Source organism: Microtus pennsylvanicus, chromosome 6 (genome assembly GCF_037038515.1).
Source record: "Microtus pennsylvanicus isolate mMicPen1 chromosome 6, mMicPen1.hap1, whole genome shotgun sequence".
In the NCBI taxonomy this organism is placed as follows: Eukaryota; Metazoa; Chordata; class Mammalia; order Rodentia; family Cricetidae; genus Microtus; species Microtus pennsylvanicus.
The window spans coordinates 126,481,956-126,501,831 of record NC_134584.1 but is presented as its reverse complement, the minus strand read 5'-3'; the positions used below and the strand labels follow the sequence as shown (position 1 = coordinate 126,501,831).

Sequence of the window (19,876 nt, the reverse complement as noted above, 5' to 3'; positions counted from 1 at the left end):
TATTATTGTGAGTAATCAATGTTCTAAATTTAAAATTTGAACGAACGGCCCTATCGAGTGAGCATTGGGGCGGCCATTTATCTACCATTAAGAATGAAACAAATCACCACCCTCTATTTCTTAGCAGTCCAAGTTTCAGAATCCCTGAGATCCCCCCAGCCCTCTAGAACCGAAGCATCACCTCCAGACCCACTGGAATTGCTGGGAGCCATTTTCAGTGTCTCCTTGGAAACTCCCAGCTGCTTTATGGCAAGGACCTGCACCCACTAGGACCAACTACTGCTTCTCTTCACACCCGTGCACCAGGCCTGCACTGGGGCATGGCCTCTCATCTGCCTTGATTGCTTGCTCTTTGCCCTGTTTTTTGTCTGTTCTCAAATTCCCTTTCAACACACTCACTGGTGAAAGGAATACTCACTCAACACCAAGTGGATTCAGTCCTGTCTTTCACCAACCTGTCTCCTGACGTCAAATATCTACACTTCACAGTCTAAACGCTACCCTCCCCGCAGCCGATCATCATCCCGGAACCTCGTGGCACACTAGAATATTTACAACAAAAGTTCTGCCTATTCTAATTCTTGTCTGCCTTGACTCGGTCCCTTCTGGGTCCTCTCTCTCCAGGGTAGCCAAGTGAAACAGAGTATCACTTGCTTATCCCAGGGTTTGGCAACTGTCTGACTATAAAACCCTCCATCAAAGGAATAAGGGTTCCAGCCTTCCGATACCCACGTGAGGAGTCTGAGACCAAACAGAATGGTTTTCTTGGTATTATTCACCCATATCAGAGGGAAAGGGATATTTAATTGAATGAAAACGAAATAGCAAACTGTGTATATTTACTTAGAATATTTTCATCTGGTCTGGGAATCGAATGCAGCAGGTTGAGTGCTGAGGACAGGGTGGGCCTCTGGCTGCCTCTCTTCCAGGGCAGGCAGGTTTATATTTATTTGTATACTTGTACAACCTCTAGCTGTGGCTGCCCTATCTGCCATCCAGGCTCATCCTTCTTTTGCTTAAGTTCTTACCCTAGCTTGAGTCCAGTAGCAGCATCCTGGGACTGAAACCCAGTTCTCCCAGGAGCAGTGACAGACTCTACACTCAAACTACTTTGGGTTTCAAAATACAAGTGAAATGAATTTTCTGCTTAAAATGCCTAATGATGCCACTGTTTCTGGAGCTGAGAACTGGGACTTCTGTCTCCTGGATTGTAAGGAAGTCTGCCTCTCCTGCTCCTGCTCCACAGCCTCCAGCCAGGCTCTTCGCTGCTTCTCTCCAGCATTCTATACTTCTATCAAAGTCCTCCAAGTTTCCCACGCTTGCTTTGATTTTGTATCTAGAGAACACGGTTGCACAAAGCCGTTTGGTTTCTGTGGGGCTCCCTTCAATTTATAACACCGTACAGACAGTTCTGGCTCCACTACACCACAAGAATTGCTTGAGTTTTAAAAATTACGGGCTTTATAATCATTTCCTAGTTCTCTGTCCCAGCGGAGAACATTCTGGGGGACACAGAAGTCTTCTTCCATTCAGTGAAGGGTTTCATCAGTACTTTGAGTAATTAATTTAAACTTCTACGTAAATGAGTTTTCTGTCTTTTCACTTATAAATGGAAGTATTTGGAATTAAAGCAGTGTGTGGTGTAAAGGTTCATTTGTTTTTGTTAAGACAGAATCTCATATATAGCTCAGGCCAGTCTGAAAATTTGGAGTACAAAGCAGTGAATGGAAGAAGACTTCTGTGTTTCCCAGAATGTTCTCCGCTGGGTGCCCCTGTGCAGTCCGAATGCCCTGGAAGTGGGAACTGAAAGATTCAAAGTTAAAGTTATCCCGGGGCCACACCTGGTTTCTAAATAATAATAATAATAATAGATTTCTGCCTAAAGTCTAATTTTCTGTCTAAATGATGAAGGAACCAACTTTCAGAGCGGCCGCTGTCCCCGTTGGTGCTGATGGTTGGTGTCAGCTGTTTTCCACGACCCGGTTTCTGTGGAGCTGCTCAACACACGCCAGCATCTATGTGGAGTGACTTCCTCACCTGGGAAGTTAGGAGTCGACACTTCCCAGCGTTTGCTCAGCATGGAATTCCAATTGCTATACTTCTCTCGTTTCTTTTGATTTCCCCATGTGTTCTGTGGATGTAATTGATTTTCTTTCTCCTGTGTGTTTGTCACCAACACTGCAGTTTTGCTCTTCTCTGTGTGCACATCTTTGCACTTGCATAGCACCTGCTCCTATTTTAGCCTTATTCCTTCTCACCACGCTGATGTACATGTCTTACTCCGCCATCTGCTCCTGTAAAAAGTCATTTCCACGTACTCTTAGTTGATTAATCTTCAAAGCCGCCTCTCGTACTGCCTCACAGAAGATTAAGTGTGAAGAAACTGTTCTCTTGCTCTAAGATTCAACTCAATCTGCCCGCTTTCCAGCTCTCATGGGCCCCTGTGACCCAACGCTGTGCTGTTAGCACCGAAGCACGTTGTTGGTCACATGCACCAGATCCTGGTCCATAATAGCCCTTCGCTGGGGGAGGGAGAAGGGTTGGATTGTTGGGTCCCAGCATCCTCCTTTACTGACTAGAATCTTAAGGAAGCTACGTGACCTCAAGTTTCAAAGAGTCTGTGTGTGATTTAAAAAAAAAAAAAAAGGCCCTTCATGAAAATTAATGTCCTGAAACTTTCTGGGGAAAAGTATCTCAGCAAATAGTCTTTTCTTCACAAAACAGCACTTTCTCCTGTGGTGGCCAATGCCTCCTCGGTATGCAAAACCCTGGTCACTATTAGCAAGTTGCTTGCACTCCTCTCCTCTAGGGGGACTGCTGGCCTGCATCATTGCTGAGATTATGTCTCCTAGCCTGATGACTTTGGTGGCATTGACTAATTTCTTATATAGTTGTTTGTTTTTTTAAAGTTATGGATTTTCCTTATAAGGATTGTGACAATAGTATTTAATAAATGCTAATTATTTTAATTACTGTGTGGTCTCATTAAAGCTTGGTGCTATGTGCATTGCTATCCTCTCCCAGTATCCCGATTCTAGAAACTCCTTGCCATTCCAATTGGACCTTTGAGTTCTTATTGGATGGAATAAGAAGCAATTATATTCAGCAGTCTCTTCTGACGGCAAAGCTTCTGTTGTAGGCTTTTTAGTGTGTGATCTGTACTGCTATGTATTCTGCATGTGTGAGAGCTGGCTCCTTTGTCCTTTGATAGGACATGGGATATAGAAGAGGATGCACTCTAGATTGTAACTTGCTGTCACTATCAGAAGCGCTTAAAGAACGTGCTCCTGGCTCCCCATGGAAGGGAGTGACTGCACACAGAGGCTGGCCTATGGTGAGTGGCTCTACAGGAAGCCAGGACATGGAGAGCAGCTTTGAGCAAGCATCGCTCTCCTCGCTGATCACCACCTCCCATCCATCAGCTGGGAAGGATCGCTCACCTTCATCTGTGTTAGATCTAAGTGGCTTCCTAGTAATTGTGGGTTCTCACGAGCCTGAAGGAATGGAAGGAGACAAGCTAGTCAAGAGAACCCAAACACAGGCAGGGCTGAACTCCTGGAGACAAAGCAGAGGGGATTTCTGCCAGATATTGGAACAAGCCCAGGAATGAACCATCGGAAGGACTAAAAAGATGCCCAAGAGTCAACTTGCTAGCCGGAGGCAGGTAGTTTGTAGGGATAGCTTAGCAACCTAAGTTCCCTTCACCTACTCTTCAGCCTCTCTAAACAAAGCAACCCTAGCTCTACCCAAGCAGATCCTAATAGCACCCTAGCAACCTTCTCCTAACTACCCTTTGTGGCCAAGCACAACCAGAACTTATGCTACAACTAGAAACATTGTACTAGTCTGGACTGATTTTTTTATGCATGTCCAGAAAGGGAAACAGTGTCTGCTGAAGTTTTAGAGGAAATCCTCTAACTTACTATCTTATGCTGGGGCCTTACTAGACATATACACAGTTAAAATCAGATGAGTCACGGGAAAGGAGATGCACAGTTACAAAGGCTTACACAGTTCCAGACTGTCAATTAAAACAAGAAACCACCCACACTGTGCCCTAGCAACCAGCCCTTCTTCTTCCTGGCCTTTTAAAGGAAGCCCAAGAAGTAACAGGTCTCCTGAACACACTTCCCTCTGGTCCACATGCTCCCCTGCAGTGTGCCTGTTTCTGTACTTTGCTCTTGAATAACACCTCGTGGTAACATACCATTTGTGTGTGCTTCTTCGAATCTTTGAAAAGGGTTGTGTGCACACAGAGACTGCTGTGAAGTTTTGCTCATTGAGTGACCACACATGAACCATAAAGCAAGCCCCTCAAAGCACACAAAAGCACATCAGAACAAAACAGGTTTGTCTTAATACACTGGACATGTTACCATTCTAAGCATATAACATAATGGATTCGTGTTAACAGTAAAGTATTATCTAACACCATTCTTAAGTTAAAAGCAAGGACTTCTCAATTCAAAAAGTAACTATATTAAAACAAAAAGAAAATATATTGACTGTCAGTGTTACTCCGCTATTAGACAATTCAATTAGCAAAAAGAGTTTAACACATTACCCAGCGGGGGTAAAAACCTCTTGGAAATAACAAATACAATATTTTTATTTGAACTGAGACCTGTTATTCTTGGCCAAGACACAAAAATATGTTTCTCTTTCTCAAAGTTCAGGACATTAATACCAAAGTCCCAGCCAAAAGGTTTTAAGTATTACTGAACTGGGTCTGTTTATGATTAACACACAAAGTTCTCAGGAAAATTAGTCCCTTTAGGGACTTGAAATACAAATACATCCAAAACCCTAAGATTCTTACTGATAGAATCAAACTAACATTCCTCTCTCCCATCAAACTGTCTATAATTTAAGCTAAAAGAGATTCTTATAAAGTTACATATTTAAAGTAAGAAAATACATGTTATCTTTGGAATAAATTTTTTATCAAAATGCTTGCCACAAAATGTTTAAAGGGATTGATACTTTTAGATATACATATTATAAGCAGACATTCTTCAACAACAACAAATGTATTTAATAAAAGCATGGTTGTGCTGACATGTCGGTGTACTGGAAAGAGACCCAGTTCTTCCCTCAAGAGCCAGACAAACTAATGAAAACACCCAGAGGAAGGCATGGGGACCTGCCTTTATCAAAGACACCTAAGGGTGTGACAGAAAAGGAGCAGGTCACTTCTGGGTGCCTAGCTTGGGAAAAGGAAGGTGGAGACATTTGTTCTGGACCATGTCACCAGTGAGAGAGGAAAGGGGAAGAACCAGCCAGTTTGCTAACTGTCAGAGGATGAAAGGACAGGGAAGTGTCTGGACCAGGATTTGTTCCGTGCGGCTGACAAAGTGGAGGATCCAAATCCAGAAGATTCCAGAACATCCCAGCGCCAACCACAAACAGAACAGAACACCAGTGCCAAAACCAGAACCAAGAACCAGTACCAAGTAGAACGGAACTCGAAAAGCAGAGTGCCAGCTCCAAACAGATGCCATCTTGCCACATATAACTGTCAGTTTGTATGAGGAGTCTCACGATGTAGTTCAGAATAGCCTCAGCGTCCTGGTCCTTTTCAGACTCTGGGGTGTTGGGACGTTAGGTGTGGTCACTTCCAGACAGAGGATTGCTATAGCCCAGGACTTCTCCAGCAAGTGATGAAAACACAAGAGAAGGCAGTGTGTGTCTGGATCTCATGGGGGTTGGGAACACACACCCACACCCACACAAAGAGAATCCATTGCCAACTCCACTATCTCTGCATCAAAATTTCTGCGGTCTAAAGATCATTGCGTCTTCTTCCTCAAGAGAAGCACTTTTCAATGAATTTCTGCATCAAGACAACACAGTGTGCAAGGTTGGCAAAAAGACTGCACCAGTCCTTAAAGTTTAATTCTTTCAAATACACATTTTCCATGTGACCAAATAATGCATGATCAAGTGTCTCCAGAAAGAGCTGATAACACCGAAATAGATTAAAATAGCACCTTCCCCTATGATAGATATAACAAGAGGACTGAAAACATTTTAATTTGTTCACATAGAATGTATGTACCTAAAATAATACCGATGACCTAATTTAAACTCCTCTAAGGGGTTGGGGTGTTGCTAAGCTGCAGGCTGTGTCCTCAGCACTTGTGAGGCCCTGGGTTCAAGTCAGAACAGGCTCTCCTCATCTCTCAGAAAGTAGCCCCTAAAGAGCTATTGACCTTTAAAAAGCCCCATCCCCTTTCTGTCTCCAGAACTCATCTATTCCTTAGCAAGTTACACCAAAACAATTGACCCCATAATAGTAGGCCAGGAATGGAGGTGGGGAGAAAACAGAATAATTCTAGTTTAAAGTAGAAAAAAAAGTTAATCATGTGTGATTTAAACATAGAAACGGACAACAATGGGGAGTTGTAGGGACATTCCAGCTTAAAAGAGGGGGTAAAGTCAAATGCCTGAGATTTAAGAATGAAAAAAGGCTAGGCTCCAAAATCCCAATTCAAGCCCTAGGGATAAATCCTGGTCCCACTGCCAGAGGCTTCATAGACTGGCCAAGTCACACAACTGTCACCCACATTCAGAGGGCCTAGTTTGGTCCTATGCAGGTTCCCCAGCTGTCAGTTCAGAGTCAGTGAGCTCCCTCTTCTTGAAGGAATACCTTGCTCTGCCTAAGTACAGGGAGGGCCTCGGCTCTGCCTCAAAGTCATGTGTCAGACTTTCCTGACTCCTCATGGAGTCTCTTGAGGAGTGGGTGGGGGGAGTGGGTTGGAGGAGAGGGAATGGATACTGGGATAGGCATGTAAAATGAGAAAAGATCGTTTTAAAAAAAATAAATTAAAAAAAAAGAAAGTAAGGGAAAGTCAAAGGTGAAAATCTCCCACAGAACATTTAATTTGATTTATACAAATTTCCAGCAGTTAACTACGTCTCAAACAGTATTGAACGTTCAAAGTGAGCACCTGGGAAGCAGACAAAAGCAGATCTCTATGAGTTCAAGACCAGCCACAGCTACCTCCTAGGACCCTGTTTCAAAAACAACAACAATCAAAGCTGCCTTCTACTTGCGCATGTAAGCAGGGTAGCATTGGAATGAACACAGGAACTCTTAACCCTGGCTGCAAGTGGGAAAGCAGGAGAGGCAGCTTGAGAGACAGACATGCAAACATTCTCATACCATGAGCAATGTCCGACTTTCAAACTAGGAACTCATTATCTGCGAAAAACCCACACCCATCTTTAAGAGACACTCGAGAGGTGAAGCAGGAGGGTCAGAGGACGCTGCATCCACCGGGAAGTCGTCAGGAGCTACGGGAGAGCCTTCTTAAAAACAAAAGTGAGAGAGAGACAGCGGAGCTGGGGAGACGATTCGGTGGGTAAAGTGCGGGTCCTACAAGCACTGGGACCCCAGCGGAGATCTCTGAGACCACAGGAAAGCCAGGTTGTCCTGGTGATCCTCCTGCAACCCCAGAACTCAGGAGGCACAGGGGTCCATGCATTGGGCAAACTGGCTAGAGACACTAGGTTAACCCACAGCTCTGGGTTGAGGGAGAGAACCAACCTCAGTAAAATAAAGCAGGAGGCAGTTATGGAAGATACATATCAACCTCTGATTTCCATATACATGTACATACAAAAACACATACATACAAACATACATATACATACACACACACCAAAAGAGGAATAAATAACAAAACTATATAGGTTCTGATGAGATTTTAGAAGAAGTGCATCATCTTCAGCTACATAATGAGTTTGAAGTCAACCTGTGATACATGTAACATGTGATACATGCAAACAATGACAACTGTAAATGTGTGTCCATGATAATCCTGTTCTGTCCAGCATGCTGTACTATGTTACAGAGGGAGAGGGAAGACCTCAAACCTAACCAACATGTGTAATAGATACTCAGGACAACAAGAAACAAAATAGAAACAAAAATTAAAAAAAAAACAAAAAACCTCCCTTAAAACTGGTATGGGATCGTTTCCGTATCAGAATCAATTCAATTAACTAAGACACTTTGGTGGAAAGTCATAACGGACAGTGAGCATTTCTTTTCTATTAAAAAATAATTCCAAGGGAGGAAAGGGTGTCTCAGCAGTTAAGAGCACTGTCTGCACTTTCAGGTGACCTGGTTTCAGTTCCCAGACTCACAGGACAGCTAACATCCCACCTTAACTCTAGTTCCAGGGGTTCTAATGCCCTCTTCTGGCCTCCTTGGGCACTGCATGAACACGATGCACAAATTTAATGTAAGGAAGACATCCAAAAACACTAAATAAAATTAATGTTTTTAAAGTTTAGAAAATAATCCCAGGGTCTGGAGAAATGGCTCCGTGGTTAAGCGTGCTCGCTGCTCACAACCACATGTAACTCCAGCTCCCGGTGACCTCTGCATGCACCTGCACCACATTAGGCCCTCTTCTGACCTCTGCATGCACCTGCACCACATTAGGCCCTCTTCTGACCTCTGCATGCACCTGCACCACGCTAAGGCCCTCTTCTGACCTCTGCATGCACCTGCACCACATTAGGCCCTCTTCTGACCTCTGCATGCACCTGCACCACGCTAAGGCCCTCTTCTGACCTCTGCATGCACCTGCACCACCCTAAGGCCCTCTTCTGACCTCTGCATGCACCTGCACCACCCTAAGGCCCTCTGCTGACCTCTGCATGCACCTGCACCACGCTAAGGCCCTCTGCTGACCTCTGCATGCACCTGCACCACCCTAAGGCCCTCTTTTGACCTCTGCATGCACTTTTGCACCACGCTAAGGCCCTCTTCTGACCTCTGCATGCACCTGCACCATGCTAAGGCCCTCTTCTGACCTCTGCATGCACCTGCACCACGCTAAGGCCCTCTTCTGACCTCTGCATGCACTTTTGCACCACGCTAAGGCCCTCTGCTGACCTCTGCATGCACCTGCACCACGCTAAGGCCCTCTTCTGACCTCTGCATGCACCTGCACCACGCTAAGGCCCTCTTCTGACCTCCGCATGCACCTGCACCACGCTAAGGCCCTCTGCTGACCTCTGCATGCACCTGCACCACGCTAAGACCCTCTTCTGACCTCTGCATGCACCTGCACCACGCTAAGGCCCTCTTCTGACCTCTGAATGCACCTGCACCACCCTAAGGCCCTCTTCTGACCTCTGCATGCACCTGCACCACGCTAAGGCCCTCTTCTGACCTCTGCATGCACCTGCACCACGCTAAGGCCCTCTGCTGACCTCTGCAAGCACCTGCACCACGTGGCAGACTCACAGGCAGACATGCACACAACTAAAAACAATTGGATCTTTAAAATAAAAAGAAAGGAATTTCAAAATTCCAAAACAGTTTTCATATCAAATATCCACACATATGAGAAGTGTCTCTTGGGAGATTGAATAAAGAAAAGAATCTCAAGAGACTAAATCCTGTGTGTAGCATATTAATGCCATGCCAGAATTTATAACATCTGTAATTTATATATACTGACATAAAAATATACTGTCCCTACAGTGAGGGGGAAAAGAAAACACCTCTAAAGATAAATTTTTCTAGCTTGCAGCCATAGATGGATAGAGCAATGCATTCAGTCTAATGAGAACGAAGAAACCCCTGGACTCTAAAAGAAAAAGCTCTCAGACAAAATTTACAATGTTTTCAGTATACAGAGTATTAACTGTTAAATCCAACTCTAATGTTTATAAATTATCCAACTTAATCAAATATTTTGTTCAATTACTGCTTGCAAATTAAGCAGAAAATTTATGTCACATTAGTGATAAACATTAGAAATAATTTAATATCTACTTGATAATTAAGCATTTTATTCTTTAAGTAAAATTTTTAACGTTAATAGAATTGACAGGTGCCTCGGCTCATAGCAGCAGTTTTGGACTTATTTTTTTCTTGTGTCCTCTAAGAACCTCACTTAACTGGGTCACAGCGGCTCAGCAGGGCTCAGACAGGACTAGGGGCTCTCCCAGGATTAACCAGGACCAGTCCTCAATCAGCAGGCCTCATTAGGGCACGCAGAGACCAGCAGGAGCAGCTGATGGTGCACACTGCTTAGCATTCACATCCGAGTTCAATTAGGAGGCGGTCCCCACGGAAGTAACCAGGCCAACGTGAGACAGGAAAGGCAGTGCCCTCCATCAAGCCATTTTCCCAGCGAGAACATGGCTTTGCCTAGACAGGCTCCCCATCTCCCTTCAACCTTTGCACCTGTGTCTGTAATATGTTTTCAGTCTTCTCTGTCACAGGCAGATGCTGTACGGCACGCATTGCTGTCAGGAATTATCAACGGTGTAAAGGCACAACTCTTGAATAAAACATATACGTTGTGATGGTTGCGCTTAGCTGTCAACTTGATACACCGGAAGTTACTAAAACCTGAGCTGCTGGTATACCCCTGAGGGATTATTCTAGATTGTATCGTTCAAGGTGGGCAAACTCATCTGAAATCCAGAACATTTGAGGTGGGAAGACCCACCTTAAATCTGAGCCCCACCATCTTGCCCCAGCCTATATGAAGGACACGGAGGAAGAGTGCAAAGAGTGCACTTATTCTTTTGCCTGCTTTCTCTCACTATCGCTGGGAAATTCCATTCCTTCACTGGCATTAGAGCCGACTTCTCCAGGATTTCTTTGTATACTGAAGACCAATGGATACATCCAGCCTCCGGACTGAACAATTACTGTACACTTGGAATTTCCATCAGGAGACAGTCATTGTTGGAACAGTAGGGGCATAACCTGTAAGCCATCTAATAAAGATAGGTAGATAGATAGATGATAGATAGATAGATAGATAGATAGATAGATAGATAGATAGATAGATAGATGATAGATAGATAGATAGATAGATAGATAGATAGATAGATAGAGATAAAGAAACAGATGGATGGTTGGACAAATGATTGATAAATGACTGATTGTTTGATAGACCAATAGATAGATGACTGGATAGATGGATAGGTAGAGATATAGATAGATAGATAGATAGATAGATAGATAGATAGATAGATAGATAGATAGATAGATAGATAGATACATACATACAAACATACATACATATATATATAGAGAGATGATTGATAATAGATAGCAGATAGAGAGATAGATGATGACAGATAGTATATAGTGATTCATTCTACCAGTTCTGTTTCTCTAGAGAACTTTGACTAACAAAATGTAGGTCCTGATAGTCATCAGTTTTTCCTAGATTCACCAATGAGCTGAAACACTGGGAGCTAGAACTGTAGCCTGGTGTGCATGGGTGTCCTGGTTCTACCCTGGAGCCACATGAACTGGGGATGGTGAGATACACCACAAACCCACTACTCAGGAGAGACGGACAGTGGGATCATAATTCCAATTCCTCCAGGCCACATGCTGAGTCTTAGCTAGCCTAGTATCCAGGTTAGAATTCTGTCAACGTAATACTTCAGGACTATTGGGAACTGAGAAGCCTCAATGGAGAAAATGTCTCTTTCAGCTTGCCTATATGCAAATCTGTGGGGGCAGTGCCACCCCCAGGCAGGTGGTCCTGGGCATATAAGAAGCAGGCTGAGCAGGCCAATAAGCAGCAGGCATTTCTCCATGGTCTCTGTTTCAGTTCCTGCCCCCAGATTCCTGCCTTAATGTCTTCCCTGAAGAGAGATATAGGTGAAGACTGCTCGTTTGGTTCCTGGTCACTCAGACTGTGGAATAATCACACCGAAACTATGTCGATTACAACACTATTTGGCCTATTAGCTCGGGCTTCTTATTAACTAATTCTTACATCCTAAATTAAACCATTTCTATTATTTTATATTTTACCATGAGGCTCGTGGTTCGTTACCTCTTGCTTCTTGGGAAACTACATGGTGTTTGCCTCCTTAGGCCGCTACAAGGCTCTCTACTCTGTCTATATAGCTCTGTTCAGGTTTTCTGCCTGACTTTGCCCTGTTAAGCCATTGGCAGAAAAAGCTTTCTTCATCAACCAATGGTAATAAAACATATTTACAGCATGCAGAGGGGAATCCTACATCAGACGGACCCGAAAGTCAAATAAACCCTTCCCTTCCCAAGCTGCTTTGTGTTTTACCACAGCAATAGAAATCCAAAACTGAGATTTCTGGGCTGCATGTAACCATGCCTGAGAAATAAAGGATAGAAAAGCCACAGTGTTCAGTTATCATCCCTATGGCATTATAAAATTATTGATATAACACACTCAACAAAATCACCATTACACAAAAGATTGGGAAAGCATGGAACTGAGTGATGAACTTTCCCCCTCAATTTGTTGAAACTTACATAAAGCCTTCTTATAAATGCTGCAGATATAAGAAGCAGTGCCTGGACTGTTTCTACACGGACACTGAGAGAAGCCAAGGCAAGTTCACTTCAGTAATGTGACCAAGGAAAGGGAGGTGAGCAGAAACACGGATGTTGTCCTGTGCAGGGGAAGGTCTGTCAAGGGGCCCTTTCCATGACAAGGAGGACCCAAGCGTGTGAACTGGGGAGGGTCAGAGCCTAGTCTGAGGAAAGCCTAGAGGAGGTTGTAGGCAGCTGAACAGACACCTGCTGAAGGAGAGCCCGGAGAAGAGCCAGGATGAAGCTCTAGTCAGCAGAAAGAGAGCCCAGAGTGGAGCCAGGCTGACTGACCAGGGCACACAAGACGGAAGTGCAGGCCTTGGCATGCCAAAGGCAATGAATGCCTTTAGGGGAACAGGGGCAGTGCGATCACCCACAGGTAAATCAAGACACCTGAAGGGGAAAGCTTCTAAGTAGAAGTTAAAACACGGAAGGGCACATTAATGAATATCTTCTAAGATCTGAAGGGATCGGCAAAGACAAGCAAACACATGTTTACCAGAGGGCTAACAAATACCACCAAACTCCGACATTACAGCTTCCTTTCGCAAACTTGGAAACTACAGCTCTTGAAAAAACGAGAGAGGGGGAATTGGCCATCCCCGAACCTTGTAAAGACTGACTCATTAAAACAGGAACAAAGTAGCCTGTACTTGGCACAGGGGAACAGAAAAGTTACTGGCACGTGAAAAGAAACTAAAGTCCCAGCCCACTGATCCCTTCAGGTGGACATTGTAGAAATAATTAAGTTGCCTTCCAGAGCTTTGATTCCTATATGATTTGCTCAGCTGCTTAAAGATCTGACTCAGCTTGTGCTGGAGAGACCACTGTGGAGAATTCTTAAGAAGCAGACCCAAACATCAGAGAAGGGAAAGGGGAAAAAAGTCCCCCACAAGCACAGAATCATTCAAGAAATACCAGGGCACACAGCTGGCGCAAAAAAAAAAAAATTAACGGTTAAGAGGACATTTTTCAGGACTGTCCCAAGACCAAGCTGACGGTGGTAGAAAAAGCCTACACAGGAATCGAACAAACAAAAACAACAATAACAACAAACAAAAGTGTCCCTTGCCCAGATCACAAAACCACATATTAAAAAACGTCTTGTGAATGATTCACATTCTCCATAGATGGTATCAGAAATAGGTATTGAGCCAGGCGGTGGTGGCACACACCTTTAATCCCACCACTCAGGAAGCAGATGCAGGCGGGTCTCTGTGAGTTCGAGAGGCCAGCATGGTCTACAGAGAAGGTTCCAGGACAGCTAAGGATGTTAAACAGAGAAAACCTGTCTTGAAAAGGAAGAAGAAGAAAGAAGGGAAGGAAGGAAGGAAGGAAGGAAGGAAGGAAGGAAGGAAGGAAGGAAGGAAGGAAGGAAGGAAGGGGTACCAAAAAGAACATACTGTTAGACAGAAATGTTGATGCAATGTCTTAAGTAGTATTTCTCAAAAGAATGGAAGTTCCCCCTCTCCTAAAATGCAGAAATAAAGAGCAAATGTTAAAAAGACGGCGGGAACAATGCTCTGTGCAGCATGGAGACTCATCTGTCCTCTTCATCTAAACACAAAGCTCAACACAGGGCTTTAAGGCTGACTGTAGTGAGCACAGGAAAAGCCACCTGGAAAACAAAGACTAACAAAATGATAGATACATCTTTATCCAATGTGCACGATCCACAACCTGACTGGAGCAGGGCATTCATGGGCCAGGAAAGCAGCAAACACCAAGGTTCCATGGGTGTACGCCACACACCGCCTGACTTATCCTTTAGCTCAGAATTTCTGACTCACTTCCTGGCTCCTTCCAGGCTTCCAGCTCCATCAATCAAGGAAGAAGCAGAAAGCAATAATCAGGGCCAGTGAAAAGGACAAAACAGAGGCTGGGAAATGAGAATCCTTTAGTGAGCGCTTGCCTAGTAAGCATGAGGGCTTGAGTTCTGTCCCCACACTATGTGGTGTTACATACCTATAATCCCATAAGGCAACGAAGGCAGGAAGATCAAATAGACACAGATAGGGAGGTAGATGATAGAGAGAGGATAGATAGATGGATAGATAGATAGATAGATAGATAGATAGATAGATAGATAGATAGATGAAAGACATGATAGAAATATAGATTAGATAGATAGATAGATAGATGATAGATAGATAGATAGATAGATAGATAGATGATAGATAGATAGATGACAGAAAGATGATAAAGACAGATAGATAGATAAATGATAGATAGATCGATCGATCGATCGATCGATCGATAGATAGATAGATAGACAGATAGATGATAGACAGACAGAAAACAGCCCTGACAAGTAGCCCCTGAAGGACACAGCTCAGCTTCAGAAGTGATGGACAGCTGCCTCCCAACTCCATCAGATCAAAGAGGCCCATATTCTTAGCAAGGGACTGAGCAGAAGTAACGAGAAGACATGTAGGATTCTAGTATCCATAAATGGAGCCCTTCATTTATTCCCATCACAACTACATAAAGAAACCCCAAACAAAAGGAGATATGAAAGAAGGCACAGTGACTAATACTAAATTAATTCTTATGTCAGATTATATTCTTCAGGAAAAAAATGATTTAAGAAGATTAAATTGTATTCTAATTCTGATAAGATGCCACTGTATCAAGAATCCAATTTCTGAAAGGATGCACACTGGGGATGGCGGTGAGCCAGCTCAGCATCCCAAATGATACTTCCAGAGTGAGAGGAGAAAATGGGACTCCAGACGGTAAACCAGGACTGGGCACTGCATGAGCAAAGCCCTGGCTTCTAGCCTCAGCCCCTCCATGAAACAGTCCTTTCTAAAAGGTTACTCACTTTTCGATAGATAATCTCGTCTTGCCTAAAAAGAAGAGGGGGGACAGCCTCAGCCTCAGCCTCATATGAGTGCAGCAGCACAGACTTAAACTTGTGTGATGTCACCCAACCTTCATGCACAACACCCAAAGGTAACGGTCTCCGTGCCCACCTACAGAGGTACAGGTGAAACCTACAGAGTTCCTACACAGCAAGCAGGCAGAGAGTCCCAAAACACGCCTGCTTGCCCGAAGTGCAGGCTTCCAAAACTGGAACACAGGTCACGAATTCACTGTGGGTTTTGTTGCTAAGTACATGAAAGAGTAAAAATGTTTCTTTTCCTCCTCAGGAGAAACCAAGTTTCCCCAGGAAAGCAGGGAGTTCTAAGCAGAGCATAGAACAGGGCGCTCCATCATTCCTGCTCTCCACAGGACTCTGGTGATAAAAACAGAAAATATGTAGGAAACATGGGAAATAATGCATGATACCTAGAAACGGAGCCTACCAATCACTGCGTCCTAAAATAATTTTAAAACTGACTCATAATAACACTCATTTGTTAGCAATGTACTACAAAGCAATTTGCAATAGAGCAACAGCAGGGAGGGAGAGAGCGCTCCTAAACGCTGGTCTTATTTTAACAGGATAGATTTCTGCGATAACAAAGTATCTAGCATTCGATAATAATAACCAAATTTAATTTTAAAACTGTCTCGATGGTTTTAACTTGCTATGCTCGGTGCTGCTAGGGAAAAAAAAAAACAATTACGTTTTGCTTCTGCACAAATTTTGCAAATCTTTGCCAAATGGGAAACAATATTAATAAATCTGTTTTGCTTTAATAGAAAACAGCACAATTTGAGGACTTAGTGGCTGAAGACCTGCATTTTTTCCACCAACATTTGGCAGCACCAGAACTGAGCCTCGGTTCCCAGGAATGGCAGTCACAGCAGAGCCCTGGCTGTTCCCACTCTGAGCTTCCACAGTGCTCCCACATTGGATATTATGACCCCTGAGTCAGCGCGCTAGCCAGTCCACAGCTGCTGTAATCAGATTTCTGAGGGAGCCATTTCCTAATTTTGTAATTATAAAATAAAGATCATGTCATATGCTGGAAACTTATTTTTCTTTATGTCATCTGCACAGTGGTAGGTCTAAGTAAAATCAGACTTTTTTTTATTTTAATTCGGAGAAGATGTAAATTCAGCAAGAACTTGGGTAGAAAGGTGAGGTGATTCGCTAACAAAAGCAACTGTGGCTAACTGTGTATGAAAAGGAGCCACAGCCTGCAGACACAAGACACCTACCAGCTTACAACAGCAAGGTAAAACACGCATGTGCACATGCACACACATGCATGTAACATAGCTTTGTCACTTCCCAAACTCCTGGAATTGAGAACGTAGGCAATTCCACTGGGTAGTGGGATTTCTTTGGGGCTGGAGAAGGACTAAGCTAATCAGATTGTATCCTCATCAAACATTTAGGTAAGTTTTTACTCTTCAGCACGTTCTGCCAATTAGGCAAAGTTCCCCTTAATGCAAAGAACCCTAAACATAGGTTTTTCTCCAAAGGTCAGGGCAGTTACTCCCAGCACAGACCGGAAATAGCAGCTGGAGCTGCCTTGTAGTTCTGGTCTCCGCCTCCACTAATTGGGTTCAGGCTTGTTCCAGACAAGGAAAGAAAATGGCAGGCTCCCAATTAGCTTGCGTCCCCTTCTTGTCCCTCACTTTCCAGTCCTAACTTCTTGCAGTCAGGAGCTTTATAAGGTCTGTGCCAACTCATATATAGATTTTATCAGTTGCAATAAAGCATAAAGAAACAGGAACAAAGTCAGCCATTATCTACCAATATTAAAATAAAATTCTATGCACAGTCAGAAAAATGATATGGTTGAAAAGATTTCAAACTTCTTAAAACACTTTCTGACATCAAAACCAAGAGTTTCTTGTTCTGTTTCCTGGTTTCTCAGAGTAAAAATATCCAAAGCAGGAAAACTCAGAGCAGCCCAACAAACCATGTCCTTTTGTGTCCCTCCACTTCCTCTAAGAAGGCTCAAAAGAAAGAGATTCCCAGATTAACATGAAAAGAGACTCTCTGAGGGACAGACAGTCCTCCACCCCCTGAGTGCTGTATTTAGGACTGGGACTGACTTCTGAGTAAGGTGAGCCCATTGCTGTAAAGTCAGATCCTGCACCCAGAGATCAAGGCTAGCCCGAGCCCTAGTGCAGGACTCTGATAGAGTCCACCACCTCTGCTCTGCTGGGGAAGTAAAACCCACCAACGTCCCCAGAGAGGGAAAGATGTTCCATTATGTAGATCAGTCCCCCACGAAGAACAAGACGTCTGCCTTCTGACTGGCCTGCCAGCTCGGCATTAAGGCAGGCATCTGTCCTGCACACGCCTGGTGTTTATTATCATTGGCAAAGCTGTGGTCACAATTGGGGGAGTGTGGGGGGAGACAGACAGAGACAGACAGACAGAGACAGACAGACAGAGAGAGAGAGAGAGAGAGAGAGAGAGAGAGAGAGAGAGAGAGAGAGAGCCAGCAACAAGCTCTTTAGTTAGAAATGACGCAAGGACAAAACTACCACAGACATAAGATCTAGAACTTTCCAGACTGCCTCAGTTCAATTCACATCTCTACAGGAAGACAGCCAACAGTTCTTTCATCTTGACCCCAAATTGCCAAAGCAGAATGCTGTGGGACAATGGTCTTGTACTTTGTAAAGCTTTGTCACTTGTATTTTAATAAAACCCTGATTGGCCAGTAGCCAGGCAGGAAGTAGAGATGGGGCAATGAGAACAGAATTCTGGGAAGAGGAAAGGCTCAGTTTGTAGTCTTCACCCGGACCGAGAGGAAGCAAGATGAGAATGCCTCACTGATAAAAGGCACCAAGCCATGTGGCTAACATAGACAAGAATAATGGGCCAATTTAAGATGTAAGAATTAGTTAATGAATGACAAGCCTAAGCTAATAGGCCAATCAGTTATGATTGAGGTAGACATCTGTGTGTTTCTTTGGAATGGGAACGGCTGAGGGACTGGGTGGAACCTTGGTCAACAACAGAAGACTAATTTGACTTTGTTTTCCAACCCTACATTATTAGGCCCACAGAATGCAATTCTCCTCATTGCATTTTCAATACCAAAATAAAAAGAAGAGGAAGCTTCTGAAGCTATATTAGGCATTGAACCTAGAGGGTCCATGGAGAACATTTAACTAAGCAAATCGTAAGGGGAGGAGGACAGCTGGAAGGGATGTTAGAGCGGAAAAAGAATCTGTTCCTTCTCTGCCGAGACAACAGCGCTTGCTTCTGGCCGAAATCATAGTCTGACTTGTTTATTTTCTTTGTGCGGTTCTCGGCCCATTAGATGGAGTCAGGTGTGACTAACTATCCTGCGGATGAGAAAGTGTCAGTGTCTTCTCCGGGTGTAGTCATGCTGGTGCCAGATTGAGTGAGCGGTTCAGCATTGCTCAAGCCTCTGGAGGAAGATGCTTTAAACTCAAGACTGAACGGTACCCACTTTCCTCATAGCCTGCCTACCAAGTATTTCAAATAGCCTCAAGAAAGGCAAATAGATGTTCAGTCTTTAAGGAGAAGTGAGAAGGTGTGTGGCTTCTCAATCCAATACCTTCGGATAAACACAAACTGTTTTTATACCACAATCACAAAGAAAAATGATGCTACTTGTGAGACCAAAGATATACCTCTGGGATTAAATCATTCCCTTTCAGAGACCTAGGCTACCATTTTTCTCCACATACTGCAAAAAAATGTCATCTAGCACATTTAGCCAAGTGCTGGCTGTCAGACGATGACGCAGAGCAAGGACATGGTACTTTACCTGTTCTTGCTTCTCCAGCCAGCGGTCTACCATTGGGTGGCTGGCACTTAGAGAGGAGCGCGCGTTGTCTCTCTGGAACTGGTTGGACCAGCTACTGGGGTCCCTCGGGAGACTCCTGTAGTTTTCATCTCTCTATTCAGAATGAAACAAAAGGGCATCTTTGTGAAAACACAGACCTCACAAATTAATGACCTATGTGGGTTTTCTGAAGTCGAGGAAATTTACCCTATGCATGTGAAATGTTTCCCCAAGTCTATACAAACTAAGAAACTGGAGACATTACCGCTAAGTTGGACCTCGGAGATGCCAGCAAAGGCCAGACTAGGGAAACTGAATGGGGACACGGCATGAGAAGGCTGCAGAGAAGGCTGGCCGTGGCCAAGAACGTGCATCTCCCATGCTATCACTCAAGCCAATCTCTAGTCAAATATACATACAAAAAGAGTCGTGAGTTTCTAGAGACATGCTCTCAGGCAAGGCTTCTCTTTTTTATTCTTTTCCAATATTATGATTAGGAGATACTGTCAATGAGCTATCAAAATGCTGAAAACTAGAAAAATACAATACATTTTATTCTTCTTTGGGTCCTTGAAGTTTGTTATTTTGGGCAAAAGATTTAAGACTCCCTGGGCTTTTCTGTTACTGACATCACAAGACTGCTGTCAGGATTAACTAAAATATCAAGGAAATGGCAGACAATCATGGTAATGGATACATGATTGACAAATATTGTTTATTCTGACATGGTTATGACAAGAAATGTCTTTACATGGGTATTTCCGCTATAAGTTTTCAATTTACCATAGAAGTACCAAAGGCAATGTCGTATAGAATGCCTCTTTCAAAGACTAAATTGTAGCAACAGGCTTTAACT

The 19,876-nt window shown here is 43.7% G+C and overlaps 1 protein-coding gene across 21 annotated transcripts in view; it reads right to left on the bottom strand.

Moving 5' to 3' along the window:
* The window catches only part of Pard3 (par-3 family cell polarity regulator), a 509,597-nt gene that overhangs the window by 244,119 nt on the left and 245,602 nt on the right, over positions 1-19,876 (bottom strand). For 17 of the 21 annotated variants that reach the window (XM_075977730.1, XM_075977731.1, XM_075977732.1 and 14 more), the window contains one exon: positions 19,003-19,134. The exons of the other annotated variants lie outside the window; for them this stretch is intronic. In XM_075977730.1, the coding sequence (XP_075833845.1) occupies positions 19,003-19,134 (132 nt within the window). The remainder of the gene's footprint in view (positions 1-19,002; positions 19,135-19,876) is intronic. 21 annotated transcript variants of the gene reach the window in all.